Source organism: Anas acuta, chromosome 5 (assembly GCF_963932015.1).
Source record: "Anas acuta chromosome 5, bAnaAcu1.1, whole genome shotgun sequence".
Lineage (NCBI taxonomy): Eukaryota > Metazoa > Chordata > Aves > Anseriformes > Anatidae > Anas > Anas acuta.
This window is the reverse complement of record NC_088983.1, coordinates 16,017,016-16,032,702: the sequence shown is the minus strand read 5'-3', so window position 1 is coordinate 16,032,702 and position 15,687 is coordinate 16,017,016. Positions and strand designations below refer to the sequence as shown.

Below are 15,687 nucleotides of genomic sequence, written 5' to 3'. Positions count from 1 at the left end.
GGAAAGGAAAACGTTCAGTGATCATTCAATAGAATTTGCTCCACTGGCTCCCTCATAAAATTCCAGTTTAACAGTATAACTTGCCAAGGGACAGACCTTTGTGTAAAATATTTTAAACTAATGAAGTGATGAAATATCAGCTCCATTTAAAAGACACTCTTCAAAGTTATAAAATGATTCATTTTAATAACAATTAGGTATTCATTATTTGCTAGTATATATATGCGATTATAATGGGATATGATTTACTAGGGCAAACGTTAAACTAACTCATATAATTATTAATGATAATTTTTGGCAGTGGTATCAGTTATTAAGCTACGTTTTTATTACATTAATGGATATTATGTACTCACTTCAGGATAACATCCCAAAATGTTCAGACTGCTTCTTTCCTGATCTGCTATGCTGACTTAAAATTTCCCCGTAAGTTGCAATTATACAGGCAACACAACACCCTTTTACCACATTTTTAACTAAGACAATGCCCAGAACCTTATGAGAACATATGATTCCGTGGGTGCTTTACCAAGGTCAGCTGCTTAACCTTTGTTTCTAGGACAGCTTGTGCCAATTAAGTTTTCTTGTGGCTTGTCAAGATGAGACACAACTCCAGTCTGCCATGGGCACGAGAACTTACAATTATTTGTAACTCAGCAGGCTCTGACTCATCAGTAACTTCACTGAAGATTTGTTATCTTCTCAATCAATGAAATGGTAGTCATGTACAAATGGACTGCCATCCACACAGGGAATTAATGTCTTCAGTTTTGCCAAGTCCTTTTTCTTAAAAGAAGAAAAATCAGGCTGTTGGCGTACACATCTCAAAGCAGAAAGGACGGCTGTACTGCAGAATGAGTTTAATATCTAATGCTTCTTGTTTCAAAATTAGACAATACTTTTAATCTATAGATAACAGAACTCCCAATGATTTCTGCACTGCAAAAGCTAGCCTGAGGCTTTTACTTTTAAATACTGGAAAGTGTATGAAGGAGTACATTTTCAAGAGAGTGGATTTTTCCATAACGTGAATTTATTACTGCATGAAAAATTGAAAACAAATCTGCAAGGTCTCAGAGCAGAGGGAATATTCATCACTTGCCTAAATAAAAATTAGCCTTGACAAAACATTTCAGAATTTATTGTGGTGAAAAACTCTGAACTGGGAATTTAGCAACAGAAGCTGGAATTGACAGTCTGATCTAACCACTATTTTACAAAGACAGACAGTTTACAACACCACAATATGAGATGTTACGTACACAGTTGATAGCAGAATCCTATGAGTAAAGTATTTGCACGAACCTTTTCCAGTCTTACCTGCTTTCTAATCACTAATCCAGCTCTTCAGATTTAATACAACATCCCAGATGCAAAACTAATCCAAACTTCATATTTGATTGCTGCTTAAGAAATCTTCTCACCCTGAACATTTTTCCCATTTTGACTTGGAGGTGAAGACCTCTAACTTTTATTCCTGCACTAGAAATAACTGTGCTAGATGAAAAAAAAAAATAATCATGATATTGAGGTCTTTATGTCTTTGGTGTTTAATTCACCAGCACCTGGAGTGTGAGGCAGGAAATCAAAGCATTGCGTTTCTGATTTAGGTGGGTGAATTCTGCCTAAATCCTACCTTGGATGCTTAATGATTTGGTTCACTGTGCTAACAGGGAAGGTAGCATCTGTGACGTAAAGACAGCATGATGGGGACCTGGGCTCAACTCAGCATGTGCTCTCATATGTGTCTCCAGGCTGTATGGCTGGATTTCAATTTAGATTTGAAAGCCTCGAAATCATACCGTAAGTTCTTAGAATCACAAACCTTCAGTAAACTGAAAGTGATCTGGGAGAAGACAAGAAATGGATTTTGGTTTTGCTTTGTAAAGTATAAACAACAGTCTCACACAGGAGTGTAATTCACAGTATAACAGCTGTGTTATCAAAACTGAAAGGGCTTCCCTGTTTCAGCATTCTGCTTGCATTTAAAAATCACTGTCTAGACCAATATGCTAAAACAATGTTCTCTCACAGCAGATGTCATTGCTATAAATTTCTTGATGTAGGAGTCTGTGTACCCCTCCACTTTGGGTGTTACTGTAGTTCTCTTCCATTACCGCTCAGTTTTGCTAGTAGGTATTACATATGAAGCATGGAGGAAAACTTCTTCCCCATTATCATAGAAAAACACCCCCATGTGTTTGCTAACAATTTCTTTGGTCATCAATATTTGGGAGAAGCTAATCATAAACTCTTAAAATGTGCCTACATATCTCAAAACTACTCAAACCCAGTCCTTCTGGCAGAAGTGGGGTGAGCAAGGGCTGGTTATGCCAGACAAGTTCTTAGGGTCAGAATTACAGTCACAGCACATGTTTGGAAAGGTGCAAAGCACTCAAAAGACAAAAGACCTACACAAAAGAAGCTGGATACACAGGCCATACTGCAAGAGCTGTACCTGATGACCTGCAGCAAATTCTTTGGTGCTTCATGTTTTAAGGCATGTGGTGGCCTCCAGAAGGATTTAAATGAAGTTTTGCAATCACAACCTCCCCTCACCTCCTGGAGGACAATCATAGATTGGCCAAGGCCAAGAGTCCTTTTGGCCTTGCATAGGCAAGCGCCTCAATGTCTGTGCCCATGTAATATGACAGGTGATGTGCTGAGCACCAGGACCACGCTTAGCTCTCCTTCTTATACAGCCTTTTGGAGAGCATATTTATGTGAGGCTCAAACTCATTCTCTGGATCCACAGTGGGTTACCCCACCCATTCTACTACTAGCATTTAGGTCACAGAAAAGCCTAAGGAAAAAATATTTCTTATTCTTTTATGTACCAGAACCATATGGTTTTCATTTTTATAACAAGTTCCTGCTGTGAAAGGCCATGTTGCTAGTGGTCAGCAATCTGAATCTGCAAAATTTGGTTGCTTTAAAACCTCCTCAAAGTTTAAGAAGTTCCAGTCTGTTCCAGTACTTCAGGCTCCAACATATTACACACACTGAGACCATCTGTCCTTAAAGATCCAAATGTCCTTAGCTTTCCTGTTTGCACTGAAGGGACTCTGCACACTTTCTGAAATTAAGCTATGCATTTGTGCTCATACAGTTGCCAAAAAGTTGCTCCCTGACTACAGTTGGTCATTTTTGTTTTGGCATTTTCAGACCAAATCATTAGTTAATTAGATGCATTATCTCCAAAGATTAAGATTTCACCTTGAAAAAACAAATTGTACCATTACAGCCTTGAGATTAGAGTCCTCTACAATGATGTCATTCACTTTGGCTTTGCACTGTGACTTGATGGTGCTTTATCTCAACTGAGAGCTTAAGGCAAACTCACAGAATTCAGGAGCTATAAAGACCTAACTGTGTATGTATGTTTAAGTGTCCAATGAGTCAAAGGCTGGTTCACATACCCAGACTCATTTGTGCTAGTTCTGCTTGTAATGATCTCAGATAAAAGCTTTTATTCACATTTCCTCCTCTAGGTTTCAACTGAAGCACTATTTGATTTGACAATTCCATCATCAGTGAAGGGATGGCGGTACCATGGACTCTTTACCCAGTGCAGGAGATGGACAGAGAAGAGACAGCAAATGTTGCCAACCAGTGAGGGAAGTGTTTGTGCTGAACATCCTTTCCCTTCCTTGATTCATTTTGAATAAGTCACCTCTGAACTGTTTTTTCCTCAAACCTTAGGCAGGTTAAAACTGATACTGACTGCTGTATTTGTCTCTACTTGGATGTCTGCCTTCAATCCTTCCCTATTTTGAAAGCCTAGCTTCTACTTCCAGATGAATTTCTTTCTTCTTTGCCATGGCCCTGGAGAATACTGTGTGCTTACAAAGAATTTAAAGGTTGTCAACTGCAATGTTTTAGATTTTGAAGGGTCAACATCATTTGAACTAGCTTAATCTCATGAGTCTGTGTAGCTGGGTTAGAAATGCTGCCTAAACAAGTACTCCATCCACCTTGCCTTACTTAGTCTTGGCTGAAATCCAGAGACAGGGAGGAAAGTAGTTGGGGGGTGGGTGGGGGAGAAGAAAGGAACAGTTAATTAATGGCCAGATTCTGAAAATCCCTACCTCCTCCAGGTCATTAAAGCAACGTCTAGGGAACACGGTGAATTTCATTGAAAGTTCATATGTTCTTTGCTGTTAGCATCTAAACTTAGTTGGCCTTAAGACCCTCACAGCCTCACGAGCTTTCCCTTCACTTTGTTATCCAGCAGTTTTCTAGGCATGGGTTAAAGAGCAAGCTTCTGCTTGTATAAGGAGAGATACTGTGGAAATATAAACATGCCAGACAGCCTGGAGAAACTATAATCGGCTCAACCACCATGTCTCCTGACAGCCGCCACCAGTTTACCAGTTTGCCACACAGTCCCCAGCATCCTAGCTACTTCTGACATGGCTGGACCTCCTCAGCTTGAAGACCATCAGCAAGGCACATGTCTATACCAAAACAGATAGCAGTATCTGAGACATAAACAAACAGCACTTGGCATGAAGCTCAGGAAATTCAAAACTGAAATAATCATGGCGAAGATCCACGTGTCCCAATTTATAGACTGAACTCTGGCCTAGCAGTATTGAAAGAAGCAGCACCCGCAGTAACCAGTGTGGTTGACCCAGCCTTCGTTTAGATACCATAAAGCAGAAGGATTCACTATAGCAGACCAAGAGTCCTCTACTCAACATGGATATGCTGCTGCAGGGTGTGGAGTAAAGTCCCACGATAGTTGCAGAGCAGGTGCAGTGAAGGCAATAATAGGGTTTGGAAGAGATATTGGAAATGCCAATAGCCTGTGTGAAGGAGTTAGAAACATGGAAAAAGCAGGCCTCTGATTGTGGCTGAGGGAGAACAAAAATAGCCTGTGTTTTCTTTCCTGGGACCTGCAGTCTGGGTGGCGGAGACATTCCCTGAATCCACCAGTCCGTAATTTAGTTATCCATGTTGGGAAGTATATTGGCCAAATGATCTAATTTAATTTCCCGTACTTATATTGCTGAATGGATGATACATCTCCACAGGGTGCACTGAAGCACAACCCATACATTTCATACACACAAGTTGGTGTTTTTGTCACCTCTCATTTGTTTTGCCCGACTGCTAAATTGTATGTGATTCTGTTTATTTTCTGCGGAGGGAATTAGCTTATTATCCATCAGAGTGAACACAGAATTTATGAGCAATTATATGTGAATTCTGGAATTCATAGTTTTATATAAATCTGTTAAATATTATCTGTAGGAAGCAGAGCTGAGGATTTGTCACTGGTTGGACCAGCCTGAAGAGATACTAAATGCAATCTTATTGTTCCTGAAAGTCCTGAATTATTCTAAAAGAGGAGAGGTTTAGATTAGAGATTAGGAGGAAATTCTTCACTCAGAGGGTGGTGAGGCACTGGAACAGGTTGCCCAGACAGGTTGTGGATGCCCCATCCCTGGAGGTGTTCAAGACCAGGTTGGATGAGGCCCTGAGCAATCTGATCTAGTGGGTGCTGTCCCTGGCTATGGCACTGGGGTTTGAACTGGGTAGTCTTTAAGGTCCCTTCCCACCAAAGCCATTCTATGATTCTATGATTCTCAATGACAATAAAAACCTGTCAGCGACTGATTCAGCTGCTCACATGCAGGTATCCAATGCCACTCTATACATCCAAGTAGGGCTTGCAAAACATTGACATGTGATTGATGGAGAGTACACAAAGAGGGTCCTCCACTTTTCCGTAGCAGCAACTGGAGACCAAAAAGCACATGTCAAAGAGTGCTTCATTTAACATGGCTTCATTTAACAGATAATTGAGCTGTCAATGTCTGTAGTAGCTGGATGGACAGGAGTTACATACGTACTGGCTTTCATCATTAGGTCCAAACCACAACATGTGGAGATCATCTATACCTCCAACAACTTTCAGTGCAATTGCACAAATAGCTGTTAAGGACTGTGCCTAGCAGGCTGCAGCATTTTGGGGCCAACAAAGCTCTGAAAGCAACGACAGCATCTTCTCAAAGACGTAAAAGTAAAAAACTTGTGCCTCCTGGGCTGCTCCTTCTTTTTGCTGAGGTCTTTCCAACACTTTAATCGCTGAAAAAGTGCAAAGTGCATACCTAGCATCAACCATTTAATTATAGCTTGTCTTGTCCCTTTACTGCCCTCTCCTCCAAATGCTGCTTAAAAGCAGTGTCCGTAACATCAATATTTAACCACGAGGCTTGCTCATTCTCACAAGGATGGGGATTGCTGTACATGTGGGCTAAATCACAGTGCCTAGACAGATGATAATAATGAAAGCATCTTTCAAGATGAGGCATTTGATTGCTACTCTAAAGCTTACTCGTGAAAGGAATGTGTAATCTATTTTTTTTATTGCATTTGAAATGAAATAGCTTGTTTAAATATTAGTCATCTGGATTTATACAGCTCATTTTTAGAACTGGGCTAGCACCTGGCAATCCAGCCTGAGTAAGCATCAGGCTATCCCAGTCACAGGCCCGTTTGATTTCTGTTTCCTCTTTTTGCAACGTGTGACAGACTTATTTTTTTCTGGTATGATTTCCTCCCACTTCGCAGTAGACAAATCCATGCATGCAGAGCAGCTGCCTGGCGGCAGCCCAGAAAAAAAAAAGCAGAGTCCTCCCAGAGCAGCTGAGCACCATGCTGAGGACCAGTGCTGGCACTGCTCTGCCGCTTCGCAAACGGGTAAGAGTGGTTCCCCAAGGCAATGGGTAGCCCAAGTACAAGAAAACGGAGTGGCAAACACTTTAGTTTCTGACTGTGAGAAAAAGATCAAGGCAATTTCTACTATTAACATCCATAACATTTTATTGAATATTGAAAGAGATTTCTCCTGCTACTAAAAACCTTCATCTCTGCTTTTCGAGCTGTCTTTGTACTTCCTTTTTCAAGTGTTTCAAATTACTGTTTTTTTTTATTTTTTCCTGCCTCTGCCTTAAATTTCTGCAGCCTGGCACAGATACGAAGCATACTGCTGGCAGAAAACACTGCAAAATTCTGCCTGTCCTCTAGCAGGCTAAAAACTGTGCAGGAGCCTTCCTCATGTCTTCTACAAATCTGGGGATGGAGCTGATAAAGGCAAACATCCAAATGATGCTACCTAATAAATTCTTCTCCCATTTTACTTTACAACACTGTTCCAGGGGAGTTTATCTAAGCAGGGAGAAGAATTAATAAGCAGCCTTTTAGGGAGAGACAAATTTGCAATAATATAGTAGTGCTAAGGAAATTTGCTGTAATAGCAAACACCTGGGATCTAAAGGTGCCTGCACAGGGTTCAGCCCGTGTCCCTGCAACCAGTTAGTACATGTAGTGCCAGCAAGGTCCATTGCACTGCCAAGGAACTCCTCTCTGGGGACCGCTGACACAACTATCTGTGCACGAGGCGACTCTCCACTCTCTGGAAAGGATTCATGTGTCAGAGATCACAGAAGTACTGATTTGGAAGTAAATTGGAGACGAGCTAACTCCAGTCTTCTGCTCAAAGAAGCCCTTGCCTGTCTGCCTTTTGAAGACTTCCAAAGACGGAGACCCCACACAGCCTCTTTGCCAATTCCACCTTTCCCTCCTGGGTTGGACTAGACAGAATGCTGAAAATTTTGCCTGCTTGTAAATTAATTTGCCTCAGACCACAAGGACCTCCAAGGTGTGTACCTGGTAAAACAGTAGGTCACACAAATCAAGGGGAAGCACAGCACTTTGTCTGCATAGGAGAGCATTTCTCAGGACTAGGACATTAGCGAACCAATTAAAGCCAGGGAATCATATATAATACAACAAAAGGAGGGAATTTCTCTGGCTTTCCTCCAAAAGCCAAGTACTATTCATTGATCAGAAAACAGATCTCCATCTCCACTGAGAACATTTTTTCCTCCATTTGCTAAGTGGAAAATGACAAATGAGCTAGCTGTGCCCTCTCCCACATCCTTTCTCCTTCCATCTGTCCAGGTATTCCCATTGCTTTGCACCCCTTCAGTGCACCACAGCCATACCAGTGGCTACTTACCCGGCACCACCAGCAACCTCGGGGGCGGCGGAGGTGGAGGGGGTGGTGGCAATGGTGGAGGTGGTCTGCACTGGCAAACTTCCTGGCAGCTCTCTGTCACTTTGTCTGCTACAGGCTTGGGGCATGACTTCTGGGGCTCACCCTGAGTGATCTGTGAAGAAACAAGTCATTGCATGAGCAGCAGAAAGAGTGAAAACTTATTTTCCATGAATATGCTTCTTGGACTTAAGCTCCCAAGTGGCACCTCATCCCCTGGTGAGAACTGAGTTCCTGCCGCCGCCTGCTTTTCACTGAGGCCACTACAAGGTCTCTTCCCCATGTGGTCTCAATTTTATTTTATTTTTTACTTAACATAGTATCTTCAAGACCTCTTTCCCTCTGTCAAATGCAGTTGAAATTGGACAGCTGGTTTCTGAGTTATTATGAGGTAGGGAGAAGGCGGGTAGTGGCAGACAATATGATTGCGTAAGCCTTCTTTCCTTAGGAAAGCCATCTAGCAGCATGCATTATTCACAGGGTCGTTGCTGCAAGCCAAAGAGAGCTAATAAAAAATTACAAGACATTTAGGGTCAGGATTATGTTCATTTTCCTTATGGCAGAACTGAAAGCCAGATGAGATCTCTGTTGTGCTAGCCTCCCTCTGATGTTTGGAGAGCATTTCACAGAGTACTTCACTTCCCACTATGGCGAGAGGGAACCCACATTTTACCCATCTATAGGCCACATCTATGGCATGGTGAAAATGGAAATGCCACAAACTGTGACTTGTAGCCTCCGTAACATGCAGTATTGGTTAGTTATAAAGCTGAAGAGGGGGCATTGCAAAGCCCAAGTGTAAATACTGTTGAACCCAAGTGGGTTAGCCCTGGACAACAATTTAGCCAGTATTCAATGTATTCAATATCTTGATCTCATCATGAAAAGCAGCACTTATTAACAGCATATTTTTCTTACTGGCAATAATATTTACATGACTGGGGACTTAAGGAATATTCAGTGACTGTAAAATTCCTGATCAAATGCTAAAAAATGAAGTGGAGGAAGTCCCTAATGAAAAGTAAATTTGGGGAATATTGCAGGAGCCTCTGACTGGTGTTAATTTCAGAGGTATTTAAGCCAGCTTTTTTGAAAGGACTGAGACTCCAACAGAGTCTCAGGATACTCTTTTAAGGAGACAGAGCCTATAAGATGAAGCAGCATGTTATCTAACAAGAACTTTGAATGTAGGGTTAGGATCCTGCCTGAGATGGACCCATGTCTCACTGAAGCCCAGGGAAGTGACACCAGTATTCAGCTGTTGTCTTGTACAGCTTGGTGTTGGGAGGGCTATTGTCCTAACAGTTTTAGGCTAACATCATATTCTTGAATTATCTATTTTCCATGGCACGTTGGTCGTTACACAGAGGATGTCTCATGACTGCCCCTCCAACCTGCTTTAGGTAGGCCCCTTCTGTGTCCTCATCTATCCCCACAGCCACCCAGGGTTGCCTGCCTTCCCCTGCCAGCTCCAGGCATGCAGAGCCCATCTCCTCTCCCCTTCATCCCCTAGCCCCCAGCATGGTCAGCAAGCTTCTCCCATGGCCCACAGCCAGGTACCTCCTGGCTGCAGGAGAGCTGCACGCAGTCTTTTCATGTATTTCTGTCCAACAAGAGAGATGTGGCTAATTAAAACAGCATCACAGCACAAAAGACATGTTCACATGCGTAGGAGGTTTCTAAATGCAGAAAGATGCATTACTCTGGCCTCGGGGAAATGGCGGTAGGGCTTTGTTGATTAAATATTATAGAGAGGGAATAAAAGAATAGAAAGAGCTACGCGCAACTGAGTTGGAAGGACGGCTTGGCACAGCACAAGGCAGAAGGCTCAGTTCTTTAAACAGCATGTCAAAATCTATTACCAAACATAGGGAAAAACAAATTCAGTACAAGTGCCTTCCAACTTTCCCCTTCACCATCAGGTAACAGCAAGAGGATGGCTAAAGATCATCTCAGGCAGCTTCCAGGAACTTACACAAACTCTCTGAATGCTCTAATGAATCAAACTGACTGGGCTTTGTAATCCCTCATAGCTGGTAATAAATCTGTCTGCTAAGTAGGTATATTTATCTTTAAAGTAAGTGATCACAGGCAGGAAAATATCCTCTACACTGTTTCAGCTCTTCCAAGGCTGTTTGTGTGTCAGGCTGTGGTGTTACCAGCATGTCCAAGAGGAGCCCTGCTGGAAGAGCACCCAGGACTTCTGGCTTGGACCCATGGGACAGCACCTGCAGTGCTCACAGAGCAAGTAGGGCAATATCTCTCCACTGGCCCCAGCAACTGATAAAGAAGCAAGTATTAACACCAACTCTAATTATTGCTCCCTACCTGGTTCTCCGGTTGCTAAATGCTATGGCTCACTGCAGTCTTGCAGGAGCCAGGAAAGTGGGAGAGAACAGAGACGAGGAAGAATAACATTCAGCAGGCTTGGAGCCGACCTCATATGCAGACCAGAAACAGCTTTGTGTATATGAGTCTGAACACCGTGCTGGTATGGAAAAGCTATGCTGACTTATTGCTCTAACTTAATATCAACCAGAACCAAAAGGCTTGCTTGGTCTTTTTTTAGACTATTGACTGCTTTTAAATCCCTGGAGGCTCTTCTACCTTAGGCTGATAATAGAGTGTCCTCAGAAACCAGTGAATATTTTTCTCAATTACTTTGCAGACAAGATTAACCCTACACATGTCCAGCTGCTCTCTGTTTCTGCATACTTTTCCTGAAAATAGAGAGTTGTTTGGTCTCCCCATACCTTAGTCTGATCATTTACCAAAATTGTTTGTTTTCCTTCCCTTCTCACGCAGTAGAATGTCCAGTTGCTAGAAGATACTTGTGGGAACACAGATTTTACCTTGCCAGGGGTTTGTCTTAGAGGGTTAGTATGCAAGAACAAAGATATTGTAAACTGGCTGAAATCTGGCAAGAAAAGGAAAGACACAAATTGAGTTTTAGGGTCTTGAGGGGGAGAGAAATAGTGGAGGACTGTTTCAGGAAGATTAACTAACAGTAGAAAGATAGAATTAAGAAAAAGGAAAAGACATTTGGCTCATTTTCAAGAAAAAAAAAATCCCACTGTTGATGTCTATTAGTCTTGTTATGAAAGGAATGAAGGCTATTATTTGTGTCTTCTAAAGGTAAGCAGAACAAATCACTAGAAAATACGCTTGAGGGAGCAATCTTGCTCTGGCGGAGGATGATGAAATAAATTACTCCATGTTTCTTTCCTACTGTCTGCAATTCAAGGTAAACTGCTTTTACAGGAGATGGCAGGAGAAAAAAGCATGTTGAAAGAGCCTAATCTCTCTCTGGACCAGTCTGCTAATTAGAGCCTGTCCTCAGACTTTATTGACTATTTGTTTTGCCAGACACCAGTATGTCCCTGGAATGGCTTTGGATGCACTTTGTAGATGATGACCAAGAAGACACCTGCCAGGCTGCCAGTCGGCTCGTGGCACAGATGTTGTCTTGGTGAGGGTTCATCTCTGGACCAAATAGGTCTTGCTCCCCAGATGTTACATCTGCACCTTCCAGCCCAGCTGTTGTAAGTGCCATGAACACGTGTCTCATTGGCCTCTCTAAAACATAGTTGATTGTTTGGCCTGAGGCTTTCTAAACACACTCAGAAGTCTGTCAGTTTGGACATGCATTGCCTGGACATCAAGGAGATTCATTTTTTTTCCCTGCTCTGAAGATAGAGAGTTGACTTTATGGATTTGTGCCTTTGATATGAACATGCTTTGCAAAAAAACAAACATCTTTAAATATTCATCGAAGTGGAAGTCTGATCCACAAATGTCCAGGGAAAAGCAAGCAAAAAGTTGTAAACATTGGTTTCCCTCTATAGTTTCTCAGTTGAGGTTCATATCTGTGATACATCTTTTTAATCCAAGATATCCTGCAGATACAGTGGTCCTATTCCTGCTTTGCATGGAGTAGAAAAACAAATCTGCATGTGGTGTTTGGTATTTCATAAGTGTTTGGTATTTCAGTAGAGTCCCATGGGGTTGCAGCAGTTCATAAGCATGATCTACAGAGTGGAATGGGGAAAGAGGATTAATATGGTCCCCACAGCATGGTCCTCTTGTGATTTTGTGAATCAGGTAAAAGGAGAAAAGCTTGAAAGGAAAAGTGCAATTGACTGAAAAAGCACAGAGACCTCTAAAAGCCTGCTGATGTGGCAAGAGCATTTGTCTCTTGGAAGCAGTCTACAGAGAAGAGTTCTCGATGCTGCCGTGTATATCCCAGAATGGCTCTGCATAATTCACATCAGAGTTAATCCAAATCCACATGAAACCAGAAAAAATGTGACACCATTATTTATCAGAACACTTAATTAAAAAAAAAAAAAAAAAGTATGTCAAAAGCCTCAGACAGAATCGCCCCTTCTTTCCTGTCATTGTTCTGGCTACTAGGCTAATAAAAAAGATTTTTTTTTTTTTTTTAATAAGATAAATGTTTCTTGTCTGATTAGTATTTGACAGATTCTCTAAAGTGTCCCAAGGCAGGGCTTGAAGAGGGAGTGCCAAGATGTGGTAGAGAAGGCTGTACCCGACATAGGTCATAGCACAGACGAACCGGTAAAGAGGGGCTGGGAGAAGAGAAGTGACAAAACACAGTAGCTGCTGTAGATGGAGCAGGGACAGAGAGTGACAAGATGGGACACTCACAGATTAGTTGAGAAGAGTACGGCTTGCGAAACTTTTAAGATAAGAGTAAGGATTATGACTCAACATGGGGAAGAGAGTCACAGGAGGGATTCAAAGACAAGGGAGTTCTTGTCACAGGAAGGTCTTCATGCTGGTGAGTGCTCCACACCTGTCCTTTCCATCGCTACATGCCACTGGGATCCTTAGATATGTCAGAGTTTTGGGAGAGGCAGGCAAGAAGCTTGAGTCTGAGGAGGTTTATTGATTGTCCTTACACAGAACAGTAGGCAGTTGCACAGGTATGGATGAAGAATGGGACAACAAAACTTCCAAATTTTTGCATGGAAAGGCAGGACCCCTTGACTTTTGCATTTCTCATAGCCTGTTCCAATTGTTATAAACTAAACATAATTACTTCTGAAAGATTAGGTTAGATCACCTAAGTAGTTTGCAGAGACATATTTATGCAAGTTTTTTTTCTTTTTTCTTTTCTTTTTTTTCCCCCATCTGCTTGATTGACTGAGTGATTACAGAAGAGAGGTTTCAGAAGGCATCTCTATACAACTGCACTTCCCTTAAAGATGCAGTTACAGTTTTAACTTATGGCCAGCTAGCTGAATACTTGAGCAGGACAGCAGTGGTAGTGGTGGAAGAGGTTTTTACAACAGGGGCATTGGTTTAAAAGATGTTGTTTTTGCTGTATTTCTGTTCATTTTAATCTGCAAGGATCACAAATCCTCTCTGTCATTCACGGCAAGAGACAAGATATTAAAACATCTCTATTTAATCTCTTGGGAGCCACTAAGTTTAGAACAGGGAGTCAAAGACGTGGAGTCTCCACTGTGTTTTCTCCAAGAAACTGCAACCCTTCTGTTCCTGAACAGCACTTGGCTGGCTCATCAATCACTCCTCTGTAGACATATATTACAAATAAAGTTTAAAATATCAAAGTGACGCATTTGAGTTGAGCTTTGCTGCCGGTCTGGTTCTCCAAACTGGATGGCCACTCTCAGTCCATCTCCCCGCTCACTGTGCACCACGACCAAGGTCACACGTGTCCAAGTTGTCGAAAAGCTGCTTTTGCCCGGAGAACCCCCGATTCCCCACCGTCATTAAACCCCCACGGCCAACCACGACCACCACCAACCCTCCGGAGCTGGGCTCCGTGCGCGCCTCCTTCGGCCGCCTCTTCCATCCCCAGCGCAAGGCGCTGTCCGAGCCGGTGGTCCGAGAGAAGTCCCGCTCCGCCAGGCTCCGGCCGCAGCGCGGAGTCGCCCGCGGGCTCTCGGAACCCGGGCGCGGCTGCCCGGCGCGCTCGGTCCCGCATCGCGGGCACCGGGGGGACCGCGTCGAGCCCAGCCGCGGCTTCCCCCGCCTCGGGGGCTCCCGCCGCGCCCCCCACCGCCCGCCCCCGCCTCGGGTCCGCCCGGGGGCTCTGCCTGCTGCCGCCCCCCGGCCCCTTGCCGTGCCAGCAGCGCGGCCCTACCTGGACGGAGCCCCAGAGCGGGTGGAGAGCACAGTGCAGCAGCAGGGAGGGCCAGCAACAGCGGAGCAGCCCCAGAAGCTCCCGGAGCAGCATCCCTCCTGGGCGGGCGGGCGGGGGAGCGGGCTCCGGGCGACCTGGGGACGGAGCAGAGCGAGCCGGCGGCAGAGGCGTTGGCTCGCACCCATCCCCGGAGCGCCACCGTCCCAACTTTAATTCTGGAGGGGAGGGAGGGAGGGAAGGAGGGAGGTGGGCGGGTGGGGAGGGGAAAGGGTGGTCGGGAAAACCCAGCGCCCGGCGGGGAGCCGTGCCTCCGCCCCTCCCCGCCCGCCCCCTGCCGGGATGCTCCGCCGGCCGCCCGCCCGCGTCGGGAGCTCCCGGGGCCGGCGCTCACCGCTCAGCCCGGGGCTAGCTCGCACCCCGGGGAGGGGCGAGGGGAAAGTTTTGGAGGGCAGAGGGGCCGGGAGCTGCCGGAGAGGCGGGCAGAGCGGCGTGGCAGCGCGCAGCCCGGGGATTGCATCGCCCCCCTGACCGCCGCCGCCGCCGCCGCTGCTGCAGTGATTTTTCAAGCCCATCGAGGCAGTCCCTGGCGCGCCCGGCTCCCCGCGGCTCTCCTCCCTCCCTCCCGGCCTCCTGGCCTCCCTTCCCGCCCGGCCTCCGCCCGCCGGAGACTGCACCGGGCCGGGGGCGGCTCAGGGAGCCCGCACGCCTGTCCTGCGGGGTCCTCAGTCCCAAACTGCAGCCCGGCGTGCTTTTTTTTTTATTATTTTTTAATTTTTAAAAGTGTTTTAATTTTAATTATGTACGTATTTTTTTATTTTTGCCCCAAAGTGTTGCAAAGTCTTCTCCTGTGACAGGCCCGGGGTGTCAGCTCTGTGTCCCAGCCCTGGGTTTGGGATGTCATAAGGAAGATGCTTCGTGGCATTGGTGTTTCAATAAATAATAATTAAATAACAAATAAAAAGTAATAGCACAACATGCTGAAACAATAGCGCTTGTGGGGATGTAGATAAAGAATCCCCCAATATCATGGCCGTACAGGGAGGTAACAGGATGGAAAATCAAAGATAGAAATGGTTTTGCTTGCAGTGAAGTGATTATGAGCAAAACCTCTGCTCTGTGAATGGTGGCTACTACTGCAAGTTGAGCTTGGTGTACACCAGAATGACCATAAGTGTCTGTTGTTGAGTCAGTGGCACAGGGGTCCTGTTTTTAGTGTGTGGATGAGTAAATGAATTCATTTCAGTGAATGAAGTAAACAAATGGGTTCAAATAAGATGTTGGGCTCAAGTTTTATATTTCATACCCAGATATGTCTGGGTTTCAGGACATGCATTTTATTTTTTCCCCCTATTTCTGGCACCTGCTGAGCCAAGTTTCATAAATTGTTTCATAAAAACCCACTCAGTGGAACAAGAATGAAAATGCATTAACCCCTCAGCCAATACAGGGCTAACATTCTCTTTTCACGCCACTGTATCTCCATTCATTT

The 15,687-nt window shown here is 44.4% G+C and overlaps 1 protein-coding gene across 2 annotated transcripts in view; it reads right to left on the bottom strand.

Annotated features, from left to right (window-relative positions):
- Nucleotides 1-14,636, bottom strand: part of PRIMA1 (proline rich membrane anchor 1) — a 52,624-nt gene extending 37,988 nt beyond the window's left edge. Inside the window, exons 1-2 of one of the 2 annotated variants that reach the window (XM_068682888.1) lie at nucleotides 14,199-14,636; nucleotides 8,030-8,180 (exon numbers count right to left, since the gene is read on the bottom strand). In XM_068682888.1, coding sequence (XP_068538989.1) covers nucleotides 8,030-8,180; nucleotides 14,199-14,291 — 244 coding nt within the window. In that variant the 5' untranslated portion in view covers nucleotides 14,292-14,636. The remainder of the gene's footprint in view (nucleotides 1-8,029; nucleotides 8,181-14,198) is intronic. The other variant, XM_068682887.1, reaches the window with a different exon arrangement.
- Between the last annotated feature and the right edge of the window lie 1,051 nt (nucleotides 14,637-15,687).